At 34.6% G+C, this 27,180-nt stretch overlaps 1 protein-coding gene across 1 annotated transcript; it reads right to left on the reverse strand.

Annotated features, from left to right (window-relative positions):
- Positions 1-301: 301 nt before the first annotated feature.
- Positions 302-25,741, reverse strand: zgc:85932 (uncharacterized protein LOC405875 homolog). Its single transcript, XM_067364566.1, has 20 exons — positions 25,374-25,741; positions 22,091-22,160; positions 19,301-19,419; positions 19,099-19,232; positions 17,283-17,454; positions 16,027-16,098; positions 13,980-14,071; positions 13,709-13,783; positions 13,445-13,581; positions 12,733-12,878; positions 10,764-10,981; positions 8,370-8,412; positions 8,189-8,263; positions 6,672-6,732; positions 6,366-6,430; positions 4,488-4,556; positions 3,586-3,664; positions 3,157-3,273; positions 765-823; positions 302-508 (listed from the first exon to the last, which is right to left on the reverse strand). Exons 1-20 carry the CDS (start codon positions 25,602-25,604, stop codon positions 482-484), a joined length of 2,061 nt encoding a protein of 686 aa, XP_067220667.1. The 5' UTR covers positions 25,605-25,741; the 3' UTR covers positions 302-481.
- Between the last annotated feature and the right edge of the window lie 1,439 nt (positions 25,742-27,180).

The following is a 27,180-nucleotide window of genomic DNA, read 5'->3' on the forward strand; positions in this document are numbered from 1 at the left end:
AACTTTTATTTTGGATCTCGATGAATCATTTGACAGCACTATTTATTATTTGTATAATTATTATTTATAAATTTAATAAGTTGTCTTAAATTATTTATTATTAAGATTTAAAATATTATCAAATGTAATAAATTATTAAATAATGCATTATTATATATTATTATTATTAATTATAATTATATTTATATAAAATAATAATAAAATAACATTTATAAAATAATTTTTATTATATTATTACTAAATTATATTATTACTAAAAACAATTACACCAGTTTTTTGTTGAAAAAAATTTATTCATTTAGTGACATCTGTCCACTAGAAGCAGTAAAATAAGGCTAAAAGTTGCTCTCTATAGGTGCTGTGCAGCGATATATACAGTAGTTTTGCATCATATCTGTTACTGTATTGACCAGTCCTGCAGCGATCCAATATAAAGACCAGATGAAGCAGATGTATGTTGTTTCCTGCAGCTGGTCTGGAATCAGTTGTACATGGTCATGTGCAGAAACTACAAATCAACAGAAAGAGGGAAAGAAAAAAACACATAAATATTCATTTGGCACAGAAAATGAATCACATTTTTCACTACATAATAAATTCATCTCTGACTCATGTAATAACTGTCAGTCATGTTGCAGAAAGATGGTTAAGCAGAATTAAGAAGCTTGGATCAGACAGGTTGCAGATCAAAGAGGTTCAGAGGATGAAATATTGAATGTGTGTGTGAAGAGGACTTAACGCTCTCATGTGTTTCATGTTTATACCTGTCTGCAGTTCACTGAAATCATTCCCATTCCCGTCATATCAAACGACTGAAACTTGCCTAAAAACAAACACAACCACACACATAAAAAAAGCAGAGGACACTTTTAAGTGTGGCTTAATAATATTCAAGTGGAGACAAATACTTTTAATTAAACATGACATTTGGAAAGACATTACTACTTCGTTCCCTCGATTTGTTTAATCACGTGCACGGTTTACTAATTCATTATCTCGATTTGCTCAATCGCGCACGCAATTTACTACTTCGTTCCCTCGATTTGTTTAATCACATGCGCGGTTTACTAATTCATTATCACGATTTGTTTAATCACATGCACGGTTTACTAATTCATTATCTCGATTTGTTTAATCACATGGGCGGTTTACTAATTCATTATCACGATTTGTTTAATCACATGGGCGGTTTACTAATTCATTATCACGATTTGTTTAATCACAGCCGCGGTTTACTAATTCATTATCTCGATTTGCTCAGTCGCGCACACAATTTACTACTTCCTTCCCTCGATTTGTTTAATCACATGCGTGGTTTACTAATTCATTATCTCGATTTGCTCAATCGCGCACACAATTTACTACTTCGTTCCCTCGATTTGTTTAATCACATGCGCGGTTTACTAATTCATTATCTCGATTTGTTTAATCACATGGGCGGTTTACTAATTCATTATCACGATTTGTTTAATCACAGCCGCGGTTTACTAATTCATTATCTCGATTTGCTCAGTCGCGCACACAATTTACTACTTCCTTCCCTCGATTTGTTTAATCACATGCGTGGTTTACTAATTCATTATCTCGATTTGCTCAATCGCGCACACAATTTACTACTTCGTTCCCTTGATTTGTTTAATCACATGCGCGGTTTACTAATTCATTATCTCGATTTGCTCAATCGCGCACACAATTTACTACTTCCTTCCCTCGATTTGTTTAATCACATGCGCAGTTTACTAATTCATTATCTCGATTTGCTCAGTCGCGCACACAATTTACTACTTCCTTCCCTCGATTTGTTTAATCACATGCGCGGTTTACTAATTCATTATCTCGATTTGCTCAGTCGCGCACACAATTTACTACTTCGTTCCCTTGATTTGTTTAATCACATGCGCGGTTTACTAATTCATTATCTCGATTTGCTCAGTCGCGCACACAATTTACTACTTCCTTCCCTCGATTTGTTTAATCACATGCGCAGTTTACTAATTCATTATCTCAATTTGCTCAGTCGCGCACACAATTTACTACTTCCTTCCCTCGATTTGTTTAATCACATGCGCAGTTTACTAATTCATTATCTCAATTTGCTCAGTCGCGCACACAATTTACTACTTCCTTCCCTCGATTTGTTTAATCACATGCGCGGTTTACTAATTCATTATCTCGATTTGCTCAATCGCGCACACAATTTACTACTTCGTTCCCTTGATTTGCTTAATCACATGCGCGGTTTACTAATTCATTATCTCGATTTGCTCAGTCGCGCACGCAATTTACTACTTCGTTCCCTCTATTTGTTTAATCACATGCGCGGTTTACTAATTCATTCCCTCGATTTGCTCAATCGCGCACACAATTTACTACTTCGTTCCCTCGATTTGTTTAATCACATGCGTGGTTTACTAATTAATTCCCTCGATTTGCTCAATCGCGCACACAATTTACTACTTCGTTCCCTCGATTTGTTTAATCACATGCGCGGTTTACTAATTCATTCCATCGATTTGCTCAATCACGCACACAATTTACTACTTCCTTCCCTCGATTTGTTTAATCACATGCGCAGTTTACTAATTCATTATCTCGATTTGCTCACTCGCGCACACAATTTACTACTTCGTTCCCTTGATTTGTTTAATCATGTGGATGATTTAGTACTTCGTTCCCTCGATTTGTTTAATCGTGCACACGATTTACTATTTCATTTCCTTGATTTATAAATCGAGCTCATGATTTAGCAAATTAGTTGAACAAATTTAGCCTACTATTTTTTTCCTGCATGTCTTGTGCAGGCCACCGTATCTTAGTTTTAAATACAATGTTTTTTCAGTGTACATTTAAAAGGAACAGTCCACCATAAAAGCCGTCATGATGCTTCAAACCCATATGACTTTCTTTCTTCCATGAATTTTTGAGGAATACCGGTCTGTTTTTTTCATGTAATGACCAAAAAAACTGAATATTATTCAAAAATGTTCCATTTGCATTCCACTTAAGAAAGAAACTCATATACATTTGGAACATGGTGAAATGCATTTTTAGGTGAACTATCTCTTTAAATGTGTCCAAACTCTATTTGGGCCACTTTGCATTAACTGTTACAGTAATTTGACTTTGATTTGTGTGTTCAAACTTCTGCCCTCTTACGCATCATGCTGTCCAGTTTCATGAGAAGGAAGAGGAATCCCGGGAAGCTGACGGTCATATCTGGCTCCGTGTAGCGCAGGCCGATGAGCTGCAGTATGAATTCATCCACCTGTATGCCTAGACCAGAGCAGACGAGCACAGATCAACAGATCAGCCCACACACTCCTCCCTCAACATTCCTCTCAGCGCAACAGATGAATGAACAGGTTTCTCCTCAGAAAGCTGGGTGTGTTAGAACCTGACGTGTGTGGGAGAACATTTCACTAGTGTCTGAGTAATAGAATACTTGCCTGTGTGTGAAAATGTTCATTCTCATTAAACGAACTGTTGCGTCAATGACTGCATTTGCATATATATGTGTGTGTGTGTGTGCATGCTCATACTTGCATTTATATGTGTGTATGAGTAAGTGTGTGTCATAGGTTTCACCTGCTGCTGACAGAGCGGGGGAGATTTCTTGATAATCCAGCGACTGGTTCTTGTTTTTATCAAATGTCATAAAAATAACCTACAAAAACACATACAGAAGGGTTAATAATAACAAAATCCAGCCTTTATTTGATCTAAAATGAATATGAATCCATTCCTTGAAGCAATAGAGTGCAACATTTAGGTTACGGAAGTAAAAACTCCATTCATTTTCTCCAAAGGTAAATTGATTTTTAATGATACTTATGTTTAACAGTGGAATTTGTGGTGAAAAACTACATTACCCATGATTCTCTACCGAAAATTCAGAGATTTGAAACAAGCAAAAATGCACCAAAAGATCTAGTTTTTTGTACTATATATATGCATATTTTGCAATAAACTTAAAATATATTCTTTTTATATATATAATCAACATTTGTAAATGAGTAGTTTTGTATTTCTCAATAATTTTTAACTCGATTATTCTGTTCGCAATGCTTCATGGGATTGTAGTTCTCTCCCTCACTAAAGCCATTAAGTTCACAGTCTTGTACCTTTTTGTCAGACTTTCAATAAATTTTTTGCTTCAAATCAAAGTTTATACTGTATTTATTCACCTCGTAGCTGGTTGACTTGGTTCATGGCTTGTTATAACGCTTTAACGAAGATGTTTTTGAAATCCCTATGGGAGAAATGAATGCGAAAAATACTTCTGGAACCAGCACCGCTGAAAAACTGCACAGTTGCACTCTAAAATTCATCCAAAATGAGGGTAAATGATAAAAGAATTGTCATTTTTAAGTTAAATATTTTTTAGAATGTTCTTACAATGATGTCATTTGTCATGCACACTGCCTTCACCTTCGTCTCACCGCAATCAAACACTCCCTACATACAAATAAACAGACAAATATCCTCACCGTCCACTTCCTGAGTTTTTCCCACAATGCTTGGAACTCTGTCAAGTCGAGTCGACCCATTCCTTGGCTCTGATTGGTTCAGTTAAGGTGACATTCTGATCTCCACCCAATCTTATACATTCTTTTGAATTGCACCATAAAATACCTGACACACCCAGACGCGTCCGGGGCGACTGAGATAAGACATGGACTATGCTGAGAATGGAGCACTAGCATATATATACTGCATACTATTCTTAGAAATAGAATGCGAAACAAAGTGTTGTATTCTACACTATCGGTCGAAAGTTTGGAATAATTCAGATCTTGAGTGTTTTTGAAAGAAGTCTTACTAAGGCTGCATTTATTTGATCAAAATACAGTAAAAACAGTAATATTGTGAAATATTATTACACCTAAAGTAAGTGTTTTCCATTTGAATGTTTAAAAAATTGAATTTTCAGCATCATTACTCCAGTTTTCAGTGTCACATGATCCTTCAGAAATCATTCTAATATGATGATTTGATGCTCAAGCATTTCTGATTATTTTTACTGTTGAAAACAGTTGTGCTGCTTCATATTTTTTGTTATAAACTACAATTCAAAGGTTTGAGGTAACATTTTAACTTTTGGTAGTCCAATAGAGATGTTAGCAATCAAAGTTCATAATATAGACGGAATATTCATCACAGTTAGTTCCACACTACGTACTGCATTTTATCTAATCTACGTCATCTACATTCTGTACAAAGTATTCATACTACATACAGAAGAATTTGTAAGCGTAGTATGCAAGTATGAGTAGCACTTAAAGGGATAGTTCACTCGAAAATGAAGATTCTGTCATCATTTACTCACCCTCGAGTTGTTCCAAACCTGTATGAATTTCTTTCTTCTGTTAAACACAAAAGAAGATATTTTGAAGAATGTCGGTAACCAAACAGTTGATGGACCCCATTGACTTCCATAGTATTTTTTCCCCCGATACTATAGAAGTCAATGGGGCCGATCAGTGATGTCATTCATTTCTGGGTGAACTATCCCTTTAATGTCATTTGAATTCAATTTTTAGTAGTTTACAATGTCTAATTTTATTCTGTGTCAATGTGCAATTAAGAAGGCCAAGGTTATTATTAAATAAACCTGTTAAAAACATTTCTGTTAATTAAAATAAAGCAATTAAATATAAATATAAATATTAGTTGAAACAACTTAAATTATTGGCAATAAACTGAAATAAGTATAAGTAAAAAAAAAAAAAAAATCAATTAAACTGAAATAGCAATATTCAAAAAAATGACAAAATAACATGATGAAATTACTAAAAATTTAACAAAAATGAACATGATAACTACACTCTAAAAATACTCTGTTGAAAACAACCCAAGTTGGGTTAAAAATGTTGTAAAAATGTTGTCTTAACCCAGCGGTTGGGTTAAATGTTTGCCCAACCTGCTGGGTAGTTTTATTTAACCCAACTATTGTTTAAAAATGACTGTATTGCTTGCTTAAAATTAACCCAAAATAGGTTAGAAATGAATTTAATGAATAAAGTTAATGATTAATAATTAAACAATGAACATTATTAAATTGCTTATTAATAAATGTTCACCTTTTGATTATTACTGTTGCCTCTAGTAATTATGTGTCTGATTTTGGGTTCATTTTGAGCCAGTCACATAGTAATTTTTAAACAATAGTTGGGTTAAATAAAACTGGCCAGCATGTTGGGAAAACATTTAACCCGACCGCTGGGTTTGTCCATATTTAACCCAACTTGGGTTGTTTTTAACCCAGCATTTTTAGAGTGTAAAAATAAAAGCTAATTCAAAATATTAATAATAAAACTAAAATAACATTATATCGTAGCTGTCTAAGTGCACTAGATTCAGGATACATCCATGAGCACCACAAAGCTCTTGCAGTGCTCCAAACTCAGCTTCTTCTCACTACCTGCAAAGACTGCCGGACAGAAAACAAGAAACAACATCAGCAAATTCACTTCCTCACTGCGTAACTCATCACTTCCCGTATGCTTTTCAACTCCGCTTGCAGAACGAATAAAAATAATTGCATTATAACGGCAATAGAGAGGAACAGTAAACAGGACTTCTCCTGCAATGAGTGTTTTGCATTGAAATGCAAATGGGGAAAAAAAGAAGTAAACAGATGAAAAGCACCATTTGAATAAACGTTTTCTCACCTCCCTTTGCAATGGTTTCGGTCAGCAGGTTATACAGATCCAGTGGCCTACAGTAAGACCCCTACAGACAACACATATGAACATACTGTACATATGCATATGATACTAGAGCTACACATTAGACACAAACTCAAGAACCTTGATGCAGAAGTATACTTCACTTTTTATGCATATGCGAGGGTCAGCGTACAGTGCGTGTGATGTGAATTTCATCATCAAAAAAGTTTGAGTGTACTGTACGTGCACAGCCGGATTTTTGTTACCGCATACTTTAAAAAATTACAGTAAAAAAACTACACAAATTTACACCATTTTCCATTGAAACAGTAATATATCTTAAAAACATATGGTCGTTTTAAGAAAAGAGGCCTATAGTTTCTTGAAAGCGACAAATAATATAACACAGAATGCATTGTTTTTACGCTATATTACTTCTAATATTACTTACTATGCATTCTGGGTAATATTATTTGTCATTTTCAAGAAAGTAGCCTATAGGCCTGTTTTCTTAAAATGACAAATATTACTCAGAATGCATTGTTTTAATGGTATATTACTGTTTCAATTATGGTATTTTACTGTGTACATTTTTTTTTTTTTTTTTTTTTTACAGTTATTATGATTATTATTATTTTTTTGCAGTAATTAGTTTATCCACAGCGTGGCAGCCGTGCCCTGGGGGCATCGATTCACAAGGTAGTCGAAGAAAAACTGCATAAACAGAACAGACCGGTGCTGTGTCATGAAAATCGGGTCCTTCCTCGAAATCAGGTTTCTCCAAACTGTCAGTTAATGATTATCCTAAGTATACACAAATTATATTAATTTAAAATATGCATAGCTTACTAAATAATGCAAACAAAAACACATTAGTGCATAATAAAACCAATTGAAAGTAATTTCTTACACTTAATAAACAGCCTAATAATAATAGCTTATTAAATTAATAATTGAACATCATTCATTTGTTTTATTCATAATTTAAATATTTGGACATTTAACACTTAATGTAACACATAATTACATTAAAGATGGTTGAGAACATATGTAGGGTAAGTGCAAATGTGTGTATAAACTAAGCAATCAGGCTATATCTGTACACTATGCTATACATTAACTAATACAGACATAAATGGTCATTATGATGTAGTGGAAACAGTATTTATCATAACATGATTTTGTAGGAATTGTACTCGGATGCTAAAGAGAGTAGCTATTGAAAGCAATTTGATCCAATGGGATTGCTTGGGGTCCTAAAGAAAACGGAACGCATGCAAGCTACAGCCACAATGGAGGCCTATATAGACAAGGGATTGTGCGAAGAGGTTAGAAAGTACCCTCATCTGTACAACTCTAGCATGGAAGAAAACAGAGAAGTTTAAATGGGTTGTAACTCATAGCGAGAAATTGTTTAAAACTGTGCATGCGTCGAACAAAATCAAATGAAGTATACTTTGCAAGGCTGTGCGTTCGAATGTGCAAAACTGAAGTGTACTTTGGGCTTAACAGGTTTTTACCTTGACACAGTGTTTCAAGAAGAGATCTTTGGCTTCATTAATGGACGGCAGACCTGCGAGACGTGGAGACATCGGCTGCACACATAGACGCACAAGTAAATAATAAAAAATGAGCAATTAAATGAACCCAGTGATAATAAATGATCAAAGCAGTGAAACTACATAAACGTCTCTGTTTTACCACTACAGGTGAGACTGCATCTGTTCCAGGTCTCTCAGCAGCTCTGTAAACACACACACACACACACACACACACACACACATGTTTGTTTTTGTGAATTGTGGGGACTTTCCATAGACTTCAATGCATTTTACACTGAACAAACTGTACATTCTATCCCCCTACCCTGCCCCTACCCCTAAACCTAACCCTCACAGGAAACTGTGCAAACTTTTACTTTTTCACAAAAACTCATTCTATATGATTTATAAACCCATTTACATTGTGGGGACCGCTGGCTGGTCCCCACGATGTAGGTGAACTCAGGTTTATATTACATCATGGGGACATTTGGTCCCCACAATGTAATATAAACAAAAGCACACACACACACACACACACACACACACACACACACACACACACACACACACACACACACACACACACACACACACACACACACACACACACACACACACACACACACACACACACACACACACACACACACACAAACACATTTATATGTTTAGGAAATACTGATGATTTAAAGTTTAAGAAAATACCATTTCAGTCTTTCTACTTCAAGTACACATTTAATTCAATGTGTTACTTGCTGCTTCTTTGTAATTGTTTGTGAAATTGACTAGCAGTAAAAACTGTTTTTACACCAAATTGTTTTCAGTGTACGTAAAAAAAGAAAGAAAACAGTCTTTAGATTCATATTATATCAAAAAATTCTCCTACTGAAAATACAAACAGACAGAATTGAGTATAGAGTATAAAATAGAAATAGTTTTAATATTAATCAGTATTTTTGTAACTAAAAATTGAACTTGAAAAACTTGAAAATCATTTTCATTAATGGAAATAATGCTGAAATAAAATAAAATGTAAAAAAAAACTTAAGCAACTCAAACAAAAATGAGAAATGTTGCCTTGACAACTAACTGAAATAAAATAAGTGGAAGTACGAAAATTACTCAAACTAAAGCTGAAATAAAAATAAATTAGAGCTAAATAGAAATATTTAAAAACAAAAACTAATAAAAAGAAAAAGCACATTTCAAAACTATTAAACTTTAAAATTATAAAATAAAATAAAAAAATAAAATAAAAGCTAATTTAAAATTTTAATAATATAATAGTATATAAATAATACTAAAAGAACTGCAGCTCAGATAATTTGCTTTTGGTGAAACTTAAAGGTGCCATTGAATGTTTTTTTTACAAGATGTAATATAAGTCTAAGGTGTCTCCTGAATGTGTCTGTGAAGTTTCAGCTCAAAATACCCCATAGATTTTTTTTACTTAATTTTTTTAACTGCCTATTTTGGGGCATCATTAGAAATTCGCTGATTCAGGCTGTGGCCCCTTTAATTGCTCGCGCTCTCCGCCCCCTCCCGAGCTCTCGACTCTATCATTGCATAAACAAAGTTCACACAGCTAATATAACCCTCAAAATGGATCTTTACAAAGTGTTTGTCATGTTTACTGCATGCATACATCGGATCATGTGAGTATAGTATTTATTTGGATGTTTACATTTGATTCTGAATGAATTTGAGGCTATGCTCCGTGGCTAAAGCTAACATTACACACTGTTGGAGAGATTTATAAAGAATGAAGTTGTGTTTATGAATTATACAGACTGCAAGTGTTTAATAATGAAAATAATGACGGTTCTAGTCTCTGTGAATACAGTAATAAATGATGGTAACTTTAACCACATTTAACAGTACATTAGCAACATGCTAACGAAACATTTAGAAAGACAATTCACAAATATCACTAAAAATATCATGTTATCATGGATCATGTCAGTTATTATTGCTCCATCTGCCATTTTTCGCTATTGTTCTTGCTTGTTTACCTAGTCTGATGATTCAGCTGTGCAGATCCAGATGTTTTGCACTTGTCTATTGGCTTAAACATGAGCTGGCATATGCAAATATTGGGGGCGTACATATTAATGATCCTGACTGTTACGTAACAGTCGGTGTTATGTTGAGATTCGCCTGTTCTTCAGAGGTCTTTTAAACAAATGAGATTGATATAAGAAGGAGGAAACAATGGAGTTTGAGACTCAATGTATGTCTTTTCCATGTACTGAACTCTTGTTATTCAACTATGCCAAGATAAATTCAATTTTTAATTCTAGGGCACCTTTAATGAGAAATATTAGAGTTAATTTTGAGATCTCTGACTCTGTTGCATCTTAGCAAATCTAAGTTTGAATCTAAAGTTTTAAATCTGAAGTTTGAGATGGTATTTGTTGTGTGAATTGGGTTACTCAGGTGTGTTTCTTGGTATAAGTCTCCATTTGCTCTTCATTTAATCCCACTGCTGTGAATCGAGATATTAAAGAGCTCTCGTTTGTGATTTTCTTGCATATGGCTGAGCATCACTTACATGGTGTTGTTTCCTTTCTCAGTCAGGACTCTCAGGAGGAATTCTCCTGCCTGATTGGCCTCCTCAGTGGTGGGAATGATGATGTAATGACCCGGTGCCAGGCGACCGCGCAACACAAGCTCCCGCCGCGGGACGTATCCAAGTTCTTTAATGGAGCTGAGCGCCGGACTGAGCAGAGACAAGTCCCGAGAGGAGAGGAAATCACGCTCGGATCGCGCCTGATCACACACAGACACCAGAGTTTAGTTCAGAAAGACACTGATATACTCGAATCATGTCAGAATGAGCCTCGAAACTTCCTTTGGAAATAATATATTCACTACCAAAAAAAGAGAGTTTGGAATAACTATGATTATTTAATGTTTTTTAAGTCTCTTTTGCTCACCAAAGATGCCATTATTTGATCAAACATACAGTTAAAACTGTGAAATATTATTACAATTTCAAATAAGTGTTTTCTATGTGAATATATTGTAAAATGCACAATATATGTGGTCAAAGCTGGATTTTCAGCATCATTACCCCAGTCTTCAGTGTCACATGATTAGAATGATTTCTGAAGGATCATGTGACACTGAAGACTGGAGTAATGATGCTGAAAATTCAGCTTTGATCACAGGAATAAATTACATTTTTTCATATATTCAAAAAGAAAACAGCTAATATATTGTAATAATATTTCACTGTTTTTACTGTATTTTGATCAAATAAATGCAGCCTTGGTGAGCAGAAGAGACTTCTTTAAAAACATTAAAAATACATAATTATTCCAAACCTTTTGATTAGTAGTGCAATATGTAATATGCAATCTATAAGTGACTAGTTCCTCCTTCTAGGTGTTTATTGCAGTCTGGGAAATTCTGGACAGAACTGAGTATAGAATATATAATAGAAAAGAGTACAGATCGATAGCATTAATCAGAGTTTTTGTAATTAAAACATAAATTATTAAAAATATTTTTATTGGAAATAATGCTGAAATAAAATAAAATGTAAATATTAGACAAAAACGTAAACTTGAACAACTCAAATAAATTAGAAATAACTGAAATAAAATTAAATTAAAGCTGAATAGAAATATTTAAAATAAAAAACTAATAAAAAGAAAAAACACATTACAAAATTACTAAAATTTAAACTAAAATTATAAAATAAAAAGAAAATAAATAAAAATAAATAAAAATTAAATTAAAGCTAAATATAAATATTTAAAAACAAAAACTAATAAAAAGAAAAAAACACATTACAAAATTACTAAAATTTAAACTAAAATTATAAAATAAACTGAAAATAAATAAAAATTAAATTAAAGCTAAATATAAATATTTAAAAACAAAAACTAATAAAAAGAAAAAAACACATTACAAAATTACTAAAATTTAAACTAAAATTATAAAATAAACTGAGAATAAACTGAAAATAAATAAAAATTACATTAAAGCTAAATATAAATATTTAAATACAAAAACTAATAAAAAGAAAAAACACATTAATATAAAATTTAAACAAAAATTATAAAATAAACTGAAAATATAAATAAAAAGCTAATTTATAGTATTAATAAATAATACTAAAATAACACTACAGTGAGAAAAATCAGCTTTGATCACAGGAATAAATTACATTTTAACATATATTCAAATAGAAAACAGCTATTTTATACTGTAATAATATTTCAAATAAATGCAGCCTTGATGAGCAGAAGAGACTTCTTTCTAAAACATTAAAAATATGTAATTATTCCAAACCTTTTGATTAGTAGTGCAATATGTAATAATCAATCTATAAGTGACCAGTTCCTCCTTTTACGCGCTTATATCAGTCTGGGAACCTTTAAACGTCCGTTTCCCAGTGGACTGATATAAAGCCGTGCACCGCGACTTAAGGAAATGGCATAAAGCCAACCAATGAGATTTCAGCTTGCTTGTCCGACAATATTCACTTCAAACACATTTGTGAAACGGGTTACCTTGTATATGTGCACCCCGACGGGGAACAGCACTCCTCTCTGACGAGTGTGTTTCTGCATGAGTGCCAACAGGAATGAGCACGTTAGTTCAGGGTCACTGGGGTCGTCGTCCTCCTCCAACAGGGTCAGATTGAACTGAGGCGGCCCTACACACACACACACACACACATTTGTTTAACTAGGCCGGTCCTCACTTTCTGAAATCACGTTAAAGGCCTGTTTGAGGGTCAAGACTTGGTTTTAGGGATCATATAATTAGGTTAGTGAAAATGAAAACTAAGGTTAGGCTAAGAAGCTTGATATTGCAATGAGTCAATAAATGTTCTCACTGTGTGTGTGTGTGTGTGTGTGTGTGTGTGTTTTCGTGATTTATGAGGACACACATTTGTATAATGACATGGGTATATCACTGGTATTACGACGTAAACATGTTTATGAGGACATTTCATGAGTCCTCATATTTAAAATATTTTTAAAAAACATACTAAATGTTTTTTTTTTATTAAAAATGTACAAATGCAGAATGTTTTCTGTGATGGGTAGGTTTAGGGTTAGTGTAGGGGGACAGAATATACAGTTTGTACAGTATAAAAACCATTACGCCTATGGAATGTCCTTACTAAGATATTAAAACAAACCTGTGTGTGTGTGTGTGTGTGTGTGTGTGTGTGTGTGTGTGTGTGTGTGTGTGTGAATATGGATGCTCATGTACCTTGCAGAGGCATCCATCGTCCATGATGTGATGTACATTTCCAAGGCTTTTTGACTCCGCCTTCACTCAGCGTGTCTTCGCTCAGATGACAAACCTCCATTATCTCAAAGTTCTGCCGGAAGTCTGCCAGAGACATCCTAATGGGAAGAGAGAAGACGATGAGGCTGAGAAAACACATCAGAATTATGCATTGGCCATCTAAGCCAATCAGAGAAGTGCCTGAATATGAATCGGCCAATCAGCAAAGAGAGGAAACTGGCTCACCAGAATTCCCCATCATCCTGCTGGATTCTCTGCACACGCCTCTGTTCTTCAGCGCTCACCATATTCCACTCTATGCTGAACACAATAAATACACATCAAACACACATGTATAAACGTCTTCACTGACACTTTTGATCATTGTAATGCATTCTTGCTGAATAAAATGATTAATTTCTTTCTATATATATATATATATATATATATATATATATATATATATATATATATCTATATATATATATATATATATATATATATCAGTGTTTCATACCCTTTTTTGTCACTCCAGGGCCCCTCCCACTCAATTTTGCCCCACGGGTTCCTAACCCGCACCAGCTCAACTGGACCGATCGTACTCTTGATCTGAAACACACAAACCAAACTCAGTGTGAACATCTGTGATGTTTGCAGGAAGTGCTTGATTTCTCTTCCAGCTGTTACAGGTGTATTCTGAGCTCATGGCCAGTAGAGGGCGCTGCGCACACAAACATAAAACATTTTGATTATTTTAGACACTCAAATGACCTGTGAGGGAAATATTGGCATACTACTTTCATCCATACTACATACTGCTAAATATTTTCAATTTAATATTATGTGTATGATACATAGGCCTACCTTAAATGACAAAGGTTGAAAGATTTAAACATTCCTGTTTCAATAAATAAAAGACATTTTTGCAAGCTACAGCAGTGTGTAGGACATCTATTTACTTTAAAAAGTATGTGATTGCACATTAATTTAATGTTGAATGCTAAATTCAAGTAATGTTTGGGAAATTGATGTATTATGTTCATCTTACAGGTTTAAAAGACAATATTCATTAAACACTATTGGCTGAGAACAAAAATATGAACTGAATTAAGATGGATGATGAATATAGGTTTACAACATCGACGCTGTTTTTGAACTGAACTGAATCAACATTAAACAAAATTGAGCAGAAAAATGACACATTTATCTTCTGTAAAGCTGCCTTAAATTCTGAAATTTTATTTGTTTTATAACACTGTTGTTTATTACTGTGAAGCTGCTTTAAAACTATCTGTATTGTATAAAGGACCAAGTAAATAAATCAATAAATAAATGTGTGAAATTTTAGGAGTCTACTTGACCAAGTAGTCTATGCCTGCAAAGATAACTTATAATAACAGAAATAACAGACTATTCAGGATAAATTTGCATATAGTGTGATCTAAAATTCACTATTTCGTACCCAGCTAGCAGGGAACATTTTTTAAAGGTTATGTAAATCTTAGGACAAAACTTTCTTAAAATAATATTTATGGAATGTTCTTATAGCTTTATTAATATTTGATATACATTCTTGCAATGTTGAGCAAATGTTCTTAGAACAGTGTTTTTGGAATGTCCTAAAATTTGCTGATTGTATTTGTAATGTTAGCAGAAAAAATGATGACAATGTTCATAGAACGTCCATATTATGTTATTTGTTTTTGATGAATGTTCTTGTAATGTTGATAGAAAGTGTTAAAACATCCAGAAATAAACTTTTTCATAACTTAATGTCAGCAAAATGTTTTTAGAACTATTATTTAGATTAATAGTAGTATGCAAACTGGGACACAGCAATACTGTGCATACTAGCACCATTCCAGACATACTCAGTAGTTCTTTAAGCTGATGGCGCCCTCTGGTGGAACTCTGAGCATTAAGAACACTAATGAAACATAAATCAAGAGCTGGTTTGACAAGAACAGACAGAGAGAGAGAGAGAAAGAGAGAGAGAGAGAGAGGTACCACAGGAAATATTCTGAGCACTTTGGCTAATATTCTAGTTCTCTCAAAGTTATTAACAAAAATGATTCCAGAAACATTAATAGAACGTTCTTTCAAAGTTACCTGGTCTTTAATAATGTTCTCAAAACGTTAGCGCAAAAACATCATTTATACATCATTCATGGAACACTTCTTCTGAAACATTTTAGTTGGATGTGTGTCTAAGGTTTTTAAATGTAACCACAAGTTTCGGAATGTTCAGAGAACATTCAAAAGTAACATTATATTTGCAAAATGGAAAAACGTTTGAAAGTTCAGAAATAACATTCTTCATAACTTAATGAGAACGTTAGAAAAACATTCTTAGAACATATTTTTGTTAGCTGGGTAGCAGTGTGCAATTCACTGACATACTCTGTAGTTCTGATGACAGATGGCGCCCTCTAGTGGAACTCTGAGCGTTTTAAAAACACTGATGAAACATAAATCAAGAGCTGGTTTGACAAAGAGAGAGAGAGAGAGAGAGAGAGAGAGAGAGAGAGAGAGAGAGAGAATCAAGGTAAGCATTTCCCCCTCACCGTCTCCAGGCCTGTCACAGAATAGGCATGTCTGAACAAAATCCCAAACTCATTGCTCTTCTCAAGGGGTCCCTGCACAAAGATAAAGAGACAAGACAATAGATTACCTTCACAAAACAACAGCTGTCAAAGGAAAATGCTTTCCAGGAACTCAAGAAAGATCCTTTTACCTAGAACAAACAAAGAAAGACGAACACACGCACACACATGCCAAACAGACATTTGCACGCTCTGACAAAATATTCAGATCTGCTGTGAGCATTATTGCATTATGGGATGTTGTGTCCTGTGGTTAAAAATCTGGGCTGCTAACTGAAAGTTTACAGGTTCAAACCTGCAAGTTTTGATCGGTGATCTGTAACTAATATTCCCTTGAGCAAGAAATCTGAGGTTACTTCAGGTGTGTGAAACTGTAATTTAATACGACAATGTCGCCTACGTACATTCCAGCAGAGATGAGAAATAAAGGATCTGCTCTGTTCTTTTATTATTGAATCATATTTTTGTACACAAGCAATCAAAAGTTTGAGGTATGATTTTTTAAAAAGAAATTAGTACTTTTATTCAGCAAGGATGCATTAAATTAATCAAAAGAGATATTAAAGACATTTATAATGTTACAAAAGGTTTCTATTTCAAATAAATGCTGTTCTTTTGAACTTTATTTTCGAAATGAAAAAAGATGCATCAGTTTCCATAAAAATATGAAACTGTTTTCAACATTGATAATACTAAGAAATGTTTCTATATTTCATATTATTCTTGAATATATTTAAAATGTATTCAAATAGAAAAGAAAATTTTTCACAACATTACTATACTTTTTTATCAAATAAATTCAGCCTTGATGAGCATAAGAGACTTTCAAAAACATAAAAAAATCATATCGACCCAAAAACTTTTGAATGCAAATGTATATTTTGAACAGTTTGAAGGGGATTTTCATCATTAACAACTTCAATTTCAGTCTGTTCCACATACAAAGCATTTGTACAGCTTCAGAAAACTTTAAATACAGTGCGGATGAACTACTTTTATTGTACTTTAAAGGAGCTTAAATGTCATTTTTTGAGCTTGACAGCCCTAGTCCCCATTCACTTTCATTGTTTGAAAAAGAGCAGCGTGAACATTCTGCTAAACACCTTCTTTTGTGTTTTGAGTCACACAGTTTTGGAATGACATAAGTAAACAATGACAGAATTGTAATTTTAGGGTAAACTATCCTTTAAAATAAGAAATGTGAAGAAAGCGTTAACCTGTGAGTTGGCACAGTTGATCAGAGCTCCTTTCTGCAGCAGCGAATGCAGAAATGAACCCAGCGCCCGAGGGAGAGACGCCACCGCAAAAACCTCCGTAATCCCACCTGTCATGTCCACCATCGCCTCATGAGGGAAACCCATATTCAGAGCGTTATAACCACCCTTCATCCTGAGACACAGATGAAAAGACATTGTGAACAACAGACAAAAACAGTTTATGTGCATGCATTCAGATACCTAAGATAACATTCAAAAGTTTAGGTATTTATAATGTTACAAAAGATTTCTATTTCAAATAAATGTGGCATGTACCCCAGCTTTGCTGTCAATTTTTTTAAATATATTTAAATGAGACATGATACATTTCAGTAAGTTGTATTGTATCTTTCAACATACCATCTGATGTTCATTCATGTGTATTTTGTGCTATAACTAGTAGTAAAGAGGAAGAGATGATCGTTTAACGTGCCGCTTGAACTGAGGCATTACAGTGATCTGTCATAGCACATTGAAGAGCGTCAAACCTGTGTTTATTGTTTGAATTTTGTAGCAAAATTGACTATCTAAAAGCTGTGTCTTTGTTTCATATGAAAAGTTAGCAGAAAGCTTATAGCGATTATTAGATGGGAGGTGCACTAAAAATGTTCAGTGAAGCTTTGTTCACATCAACTGAAAACAGCATAGACTAAAAGATCGATCTTGGGTTTTAAGAATCACTTCAGCCCTCCAAATCTATTTTGGCCGAACTCAAAAATTATTTTATTATTTTCGGTTGCTGAAATTTGGGTGCATAATTATTTTTTAATGTATTTTGGTGATGGAAGAAACTACGCTTTTCAAAACTTTAAATCAGTAGAACCAATTGCTTCGCAAAATGATTCACTGTTTCGTAGCCCTCGAAAAGCCACACACTGGTGACCCCTGCTGGTCAGACTGGTGTAAATGCAGCCCAAACATGCATAACAGCTAAAAACTATTAAAAAAACCACAAGACGTGTCACTTGTATTGTTCTGAATAGGAGAAAGTGCAACACACAAAATGGCAGAATAAGTCCCGCCTTCTAAATAAGAGCCAATCACTGATTGGTAAAGTCATCGCGTCACTGCAGCTGCCGTTAGAAGCTCCGGTTCCTATAGAAACAGTCAGACGTGCGCCTCCTATAGACGCACACTTAGGACTGCGCATGCACATTAGCATAATTTGGTCTGAAAAATACAGTTTTTTGTCATGATTCGAGCGTTTAAAAACAAAATTTATTTCATTAGTGATTTCAAAGGTGAAATTTAATCGAAAGCTTGGCAAACAGCTCTGGGGAATTTGATGTTTCCAATTGAAAGAGATCGAGAGCCCAAGAGGCGTTTCAAAGATGGCCGCAGAGTGACATGACTTGTCTTAAAGGGACTTTGGTAACAACATGTTTTACACACCAATTGCAAATATTTTATTGAAAATGTAATCTATTAAATGCAATTAACAAATCATCTAATACCATTAAATATTAAGCGCTTGGTTAATCAGGCGTGTAATAAACTATTTATTACAACTCTTCTTTTTATTTTAAAAATGTGTTATTAAAATGTCTACATATTTATAAAACTGATCCAAAATCAGACAAAAATCACATACAATAAAAAAACAAAAAAACATTTCAGTTATGATGTAACAAAGCCTAGTTTACTGAAATCACATGACTTTGGCAGCCTATAATAATTAGTGGCAATGGCATCATTTGTACACAGATGAGTCGACTCTTTAATCTAATGCAATTATATTAAGGCACTTTTATGTGAAGCATGCAAATAATCCACTGACTTTGCATAAGCTTTCTCCAGCAGAGCGCTCCAGAATTCATCTCTGTTTGAGGAACTGAGATAGATCAGCTGACCGTTACGTGTCGGCAGGCGGTCATCGACTCGCACCTTATTCCACTCGCCATACTGCCAGAACTACAGACAGAGAAACCATTAGAACCATCATAACCACTTCATTCTGTAGAGAAACACACGACACTAACCTGAAAATAGAAGCAGCCATTGTAGCCCTTCTGAAAGCCTTGGCCTGAGGGAACAACGCGATCCAGGAGGGAAGGGTAGAGAGAGAGAGACGCCACCGCAGACAAGAACCAGCAATCACCTGAGAGAGAGTGAAAGGTGCTGTAGAACATCTTTTCAAAATATGTAATATGTCTAAGGTGTCCCCTGAATGTGTCTGTGAAGTTTCAGCTCAAAATACCCCATAGATTTTTTTTAAATTCATTTTTTTAACTGCCTATTTTGGGGCATCATTAAATATGCGCCGATTCAGGATGCGGCCCCTTTAAATTCTAGTGCTCCCCACCCCCGAGCTACATGTCTAATCGCGTAAGTATGGTATTTATTTGGATGTTTACATTTGATTCTGAATGAGTTTGAGGCTGTACTCCGTGGCTAAAGCTAACATTACACACTGTTGGAGAGATTTATAAAGAATGAAGTTGTGTTTATGAATTATACAGACTGCAAGTGTTTAATAATGAAAATAATGACGGTTCTAGTCTCTGTGAATACAGTAATAAATGATGGTAACTTTAACCACATTTAACAGTACATTAGCAACATGCTAACGAAACATTTAGAAAGACAGTTTACCAATATCACTAAAAATATCATGATATCATGGATCATGTCAGTTATTATTGCTCCATCTGCCATTTTTCGCTATTGTTCTTGCTTGTTTACCTAGTCTGATGATTCTGCTGTGCACAGATCCAGACGTTTTGCCCTTGTGTAATGCCTTGAACATGAGCTGGCATATGCAAATATTGGGGTCTTACATATTAAGTCGGTGTTATGTTGAGATTCGCCTGTTCTTCTGAGGTCTTTTAAACAAATGAGATTTACATAAGAAGTGAAATTTAACCAAAAGCTTGGCAAACAGCTCTGGGGAATTTGATGTTTCCAATTGAAAGAGATCGAGAGCCCAAGAGGCGTTTCAAAGATGGCCGCAGAGTGACATGACTTGTCTTAAAGGGACTTTGGTAACAACATGTTTTACACACCAATTGCAAATATTTTATTGAAAATGTAATCTATTAAATGCAATTAACAAATCATCTAATACCATTAAATATTAAACGCTTGGTTAATCAGGCGTGTAATAAACTATTAATTACAACTCTTCTTTTTATTTTAAAAATGTGTTATTAAAATGTCTACATATTTATAAAACTGATCCAAAATCAGACAAAAACCACATACAATATAAAAAAAAAAAAAAACAATTCACAAATATCACTAAAAATATCATGTTATCATGGATCATGTCAGTTATTATTGCTCCATCTGCCATTTTTCGCTACTGTTCTTGCTTGCTTACCTAGTCTGATGATTCTGCTGTACACAGATCCAGACGTTTTGCCCTTGTCTAATGCCTTGAACATGGGCTGACATATGTAAATATTGGGGGCGTACATATTAATGATCCCGACTGTTGCGTAACATTCAGTGTTATGTTGAGATTCACCTGTTCTTCGGAGGTCTTTTAAACAAATGAGATTTATATAAGAAGGAGGAAACAATGGAGTTTGAGACTCAATGTATGTCTTTTCCATGTACTGAACTCTTGTTATTCAAATATGCCAAGATAAATTCAATTTTTTATTCTAGGGCACCTTTAAAGCAACTTAAACCACGTTAAAACATTAAAACATCACATTTGTGTTTAAATGATCATTTTAATGGTATGTGGTAAAAGAAGTTTACTTTACTACACTAGTTCCCAGCTGGTTTAGCTTTAGGGTGTCAGAATTTTTACAAATTTTCATTTTTGCTGTGAAAACTTTATTGATTTTTATAAAGTAAATGTATACAAATAACTTGTATATTGTCAATAATATTTAAAGACACTTACTGGACTGAAGTAACTTAGGTTTACATCATTTTTTAGGAAAAGAGTCTCAAATATGATCATCAGGCTTTTGAGGAAGATTTATTTGTTCAACTCTCAATCATCATTGTAATGCATTGCATTATATATTTTAAAATTATAGCGCTTTCATCATAAAATTAAGCATTAAATATCATCTTACTAAGACATATTAGGCCTATTGGAAGATATAAAGCGACAAGTGAAATTTATATGCATTTTATGTAAGTAGTCTGCTATACTGTTATAAAGATCTCATTGATTTACATTACAAGCATCTGAATTTAATCTTTTTTTTTTTATATAAATATCAGCATCTTCACCAAATCCCATATTTTTGCTCAGTTTGGGCCTCTGAATAAAACTGAGGTGTTTTTCTCCATATTCTCACTGTATCATATGAGCTATTAAAGCCTGACGTACCAAATATGAAACAAAAACCCATATGCAAACTTTCTCAGATTTGATTTGCTCAATAATCTGTTCCATTTCAATTAGAAAAATTAGATTTTCCCCCCATAAGTCAGTCTTTACAGGGGTGTTAATATATTCGGGATGGTATTTTCTTTTATATTGAGTAGTTTTTTTTCATGTTTTTTAGCATTTTTTATCATGCAACCTGCCCACGTTGGCATTTGTCTAATTTGACAAGCTTCTACCAAGCGACAGAATGATTTGCACTGAAATACTGTAGAGTTTGATTGAATGCATGACCTTTGACCTTAACAACAAAAGATATGGGAAGTATTGCACAGCTATTTGCAAAACACTAAAACTGTTTGATGCCAAAACATGCTTCTTTTCTGAAGTACTAACAGTGTGTTACACGAGAACCTGCAGCTCCTGTATGAGTCTCATTGTGAATTCTTATTGTTCAAATGGTTCAGCATTAAAATCTCACTCAGAATTCCCTGGCAGATGTCCATACGTGTGGCTCCATCCACAATAAACTGGGGAAATGGACAGATCTCCTGGAAAACAAAGGAGAAAACACAATCATTTCAGGATCAAAGGATATTCTGTCATCCTTTTACTCATGTCAAGCACTAAAATTAAAATAAACTTACATTTTAGTCTCTTCCTCACATAAAGCTACTTACTATATGACTTCAGAATACTAATGCATGAGTCAAACTGATTACTTTTATGATATTTTATGGTGCTTATTGGGGAATTGATAATGTCATCCTCCTTTACTTTCATATATGGGTGATGTTTGGAAAGGCAAGCAGGTGAACCCAAGGAAAGAATTTTAGTATATGCATTAACTAACATTACGGGACCTTATTGTGAAGTGTAAAGAAAGCTAAGAATGAACAGCTGAAAAGGTTCTTTATAAGAATGTTTTTTGCTTAACCGAAGGTGCTCTTAAGAAAGAGTGTAAAATGAAGAACAGAAATAGAAATATTACACTTGAGGGACATCATTTCAAACATTTAATTTCTAAACTATTTCTTCCTTTGGGCAGTTTGTGTGTGTGGCAGCTGCTCACCTGACACAAGCCTGGACAGTTCTTCACTCAAACAGTCTCAAATCACTGACATTTCAAAGAAACACCCCCTCAGTTCACACATCTTGCTTTTATATGCAGCGGTATGACGTGGTTAAAGACGTTAAAGACTTTAAACCCCCATTACCATCACTGCTTTGATCACGATACTTATCTCCAGGGGCACTGGTTTTAAAGCGTCTGCTAAATGACTACTTTACTTTACTTTACAGCAGGGTTCCTCAAATCTAAATCTGCCCTGCAGAGTTTAACTCGAACCCTGATCAAACTCACCTGGCTGTAATTTTCAAGTTACTTGTGATTTGAGGAACCCTGTTTTACAGCATCTATAAACCTTACAGCAATAAGAGACACCTCCCTCCCTGCACTGTCTGAGTAAACAATAAATAACAAACATCTGGACACTAATGTCACATAAGGTCTGAATGTTATTGCATTAGATCTGTCTATTATCTGTCTTTAAAAAATGGCGCTTGCTTATATAGTTTGTTTCTAATGCAGTCACATTCAGATATGATGTGTCTTAACCAGTGTTGGGGAAAGTTATTTTAAAAGTAATGCATTACAATATTGTGCTACTCCCTAAAAAAGTAACTAATTAGTTACTTTTATGGAAAGTAATGCATTACTTTACTTTTGCGTTACTTTTTCTTAACTGGGCTGGGCTTGCTTGCTTTAATAATGGGAGAAGAAAGTTAAACAATATTTATCTAAAGTAATTTTTGCTTATTGTTATGGTTGAATTGGATTATCAAAGGTCAGCAGCAAAGATATTAGTTAATAAAGTGAGATTAAATACATAAAGTATATTTCTGTTATTTAACATATTTAATTATTAAAGGTTTGTGTAATATTCTGAGTTTGCATTTTACTGTTTTTATTCATTTTGAGGAATACTGAATCTGTTGTTTGTGTAAAATGAATAAATGCATGTTTAAATTTAGTCAAGAACTACAGTAACCATCATGTTCACACACAACTCCTCTGCAATTACTCCCGATTTATCTCAACGTGGGGACAGGACAGTTGTCATTCAATAAATGGGAAAACAAAGTAACTTACATTACCTATTTGAAAAAGTAAAATGTCATAGTTAATTTTAAAGAAATGTGTTACTTTACTAGTTACTTGAAAAAAGTAATCCGATTGCATAACTCAAATTACTTGTAATGTGTTACCCCAACGCTATATTTAAAGGATTAGTTCACTTTAAAATGAAAATTACCTCAAGCTTTACTCACCCTCAAGCCATTATAGGCGTATATGACTTTTTTCTTTCTGATGGACACAATCTGAGATATATTAATAAATATCCTGACGCATCCAAGCTACATAATGGCAGTGAATGAGTATGAAGCTCAAGAAAGCGCATCCATCCAAAGCAAAACATACTCCAGATGGCTCCCGGGGGTTAATAAAAGCCTTCTGAAGTGAAGCGATGTGTTTGTGTTTGAAAAATATCCATATTTAACAAGTTATGAAGTAAAATATCTAGTTTCCGCCAGACCCCCATTCAACTGTCTATTAAACTTAAGAAGAAAGTGTAACACCTCTCGCAGTTGAAAGTTACACTACATCCTACAAATTACGTATTCAACTTACAAAGAAGAAAGTCATATACACCTAGGATGGCTTGAGGGTGAGTAAAGCATGGGGTAATTTTCATTTTAAAGTGAACTAAGCTTTTGAGTGAGCAAATACTTTTAATTTCTTAGAGCAGGGGTGTGAAGAGACGGGACACGACGTGGGATCCATGTGCAGGCTTTATTAAACAATGTTCGTGGTCAAACAGGCAAGGGTCAAACAGTGGCAAACAGGTACAGCAGGGACAAGGCAGAATCGTGGTTGTGGAACAGACAGTAGATCAGGGCAGGCAGATATCAATCACAGGTCCAAGACAGAGCAAATAATCCAAAGGGCAGGCAGCAGATAATCGTACACGGGAAACAGACAGGATCAATAACAGACAAACACAATGACAAACGCTCAAAAATGCAAACCGTAGTAGTACAAGACCTCTCAATGAGTGTGAGGATGTGAGTGGCTTAAATAGTCCAGGTAATGTGCTGCAGCTGGGTGTGGGTGATTGCTGAATGGTGGAGTGAATGCAGATTATTGGCAGGGAGATTTAAGGGAAATGTCCGGGAATGACTGGAACTGTGACAAGGGGTTCCCAAACACATTCATGGAGCCTCCCCAACACTGCATGTTTTCAATGTCTGGAAACACACCTGATTCAGATCATCAGCTCATTAGTCCAGACTCCAAGATCTGAAATGGGTGTGTCAGATAAAAGGAGAGATACGAAATGTGCAGTGTTGGGGAGGCTCCATGTGTTTGGGAATCCCTGCCTTAGAGCATACTGAAAAAAGGGTTCAGAACCCTCAATTTATAAGAACCCCAAAAAGGTTCTTTATAAGGAGAAATGTCTTAATACTTGTTTAATTAGTTATTATTTATTTATTTTTTCTAGTGATAAAGTACGTTTATGAGCTGCTTAATTAATGAAATGTAATAAAAAAAAATTATATATATATATATATATAACATAACATTGGTCACACCCCCTAAACAGCAGGTATCAGAGAACAGTTAAGCATGTTTTGCTCTGACAGATGTGTAGATTATCTGTCAACACGCATCATATGGCTCTCTTGAGGAGGTGTGTGCTCACCTTTGGTCGTTTCCAAACCACATCGGTCTGAATCGGCATGTTCTGCACCGGGAATCTCGCGTCCATGTACAGCCCATCCTGCAGAGGAATCCCGGAGGTGGGAGACCACAGAAAAGTCGGGCTGCCCAGACTCTCCCAGGGGTTCGAATCAGACGAGTCTGTGCTCGACTGCTTCTTTGTTCCAGACATACTGGACTGCGTAAAAAGTTCCAGCCTCGGGGCTCGACTCATCGCGCGCAACTTTTTAACCTTCTAAATCTATTGGTGTGTTTGGGAACGAGTGTTCCTGAATGCACAAATGCGCAGTTGAAATTATCCCCAATGTCGACGATGTCAGCGAGACGTCAGTCTGTGGTGAAGTGCGCATAAAGCAGGTCTTCCTCAACTCAGCGCGCTCACCTTTAATCAGCTCCTCCCTCACCTGCGCTGCTCACGCGCACTCATAACAAACACAGGCGAACTGTCAGAAAGAAAACATCTGTCATGATCAGCGACAACCTTTACCACAGGTTTGCCAGACATTTATCTAACAAAAAGTTTTGACTTTTTACCCCAAAAAATCAATATACAATGTAGGCTAAACAATATATCGATTATGAAGCACAAACTCAGCTATAACAGGGAAAGTTCTCAGGACTTTGGTTATTGTTCTGGCAAGGTTCTCTCAAAGGTATGACTGGGTTGTAAAAGAACGTACATTCGACGTCTTTAATAATGTTATTAAAACTCTAGCGCGAAAACATTATTTACACGTTCAGAGATAATTCAAATGTAACGTTCACATAATGGTTGAAGAGTGATAAAATGGAATGTTCCCTTTCACGTAAAAATGTTTTTAAACATTCGAAGAACTGGACGATTTTGAATAACAGTATTAAAATCACACTTTCATGGCCGGTAAGAATTTATGGATAGTGAACTTTCTCATTTAAGCTGCCATTGGCAGGTGTGGCAAGTTCTTTTTGGACCCCACATACAGCCCATCCTTCAGCAAACACATGATGTGCATAAAGCACTGATGTGCAAAAGGTCAGATTTGTATTGTAGACTATTGTGACGGATGCAAAGAACTTGATCGGCCTGTAGACCAGAGAAAAGAGCTGAAGGATGAATCTCACAAAGACTGTCAACAAACAAGAAGACTCATCATATATCACCCCAAATTCAAATAAGTCTGGTGTCAGTCAGATTTTGAGAATGTTTTTAAGGAAGTCTCTTCTGCTCACCAAGGCTGCATTTATTTGATCAAAAATACGGTAAAAACAGTGAAATATTATTATGACGACAGTTTTCTATTTGAATATGTTTTAAAATGTAATATATTTCAGTGATCAAAGCTGAATTTTCAGCATTATTACTCCAGTCTTCAGTGTCACGTGACCCTTCAGAAATCATTCTGATATGATGATTTGATGCTCAAGAATCATTTCTGAGTATTATCAATGTTGAAATCAGTTGCTTCATAATTTGTGGAAACCAGTTTTCAGGATTCTGAACAGAAAGTTCAAAAGAACATCATGTATTTGAAATAGAAATCTGATGTAAAATTATAAATGTCTTTAATATTGCCTTAAGCATAAAGAAAATTATTACAGAAACTTAATAGTGCAAAATATATTTAAGTATCAAAAACAGACTAAGCTTTGGGTTAAAAAAAACAAAAAAAAAAAAAACAAAACAAACAAAACCAGCCATCTATCATCTGTTGTCATCAGGTAACATTTACAGTACCTTTATTTAGTAGATGTTTTTATCCAAAATGGCATGCAAATGAGGAACAAAAAGTGATTCACCCTAAGGCACCAGT

Source organism: Chanodichthys erythropterus, chromosome 17 (genome assembly GCF_024489055.1).
Source record: "Chanodichthys erythropterus isolate Z2021 chromosome 17, ASM2448905v1, whole genome shotgun sequence".
NCBI lineage: Eukaryota > Metazoa > Chordata > Actinopteri > Cypriniformes > Xenocyprididae > Chanodichthys > Chanodichthys erythropterus.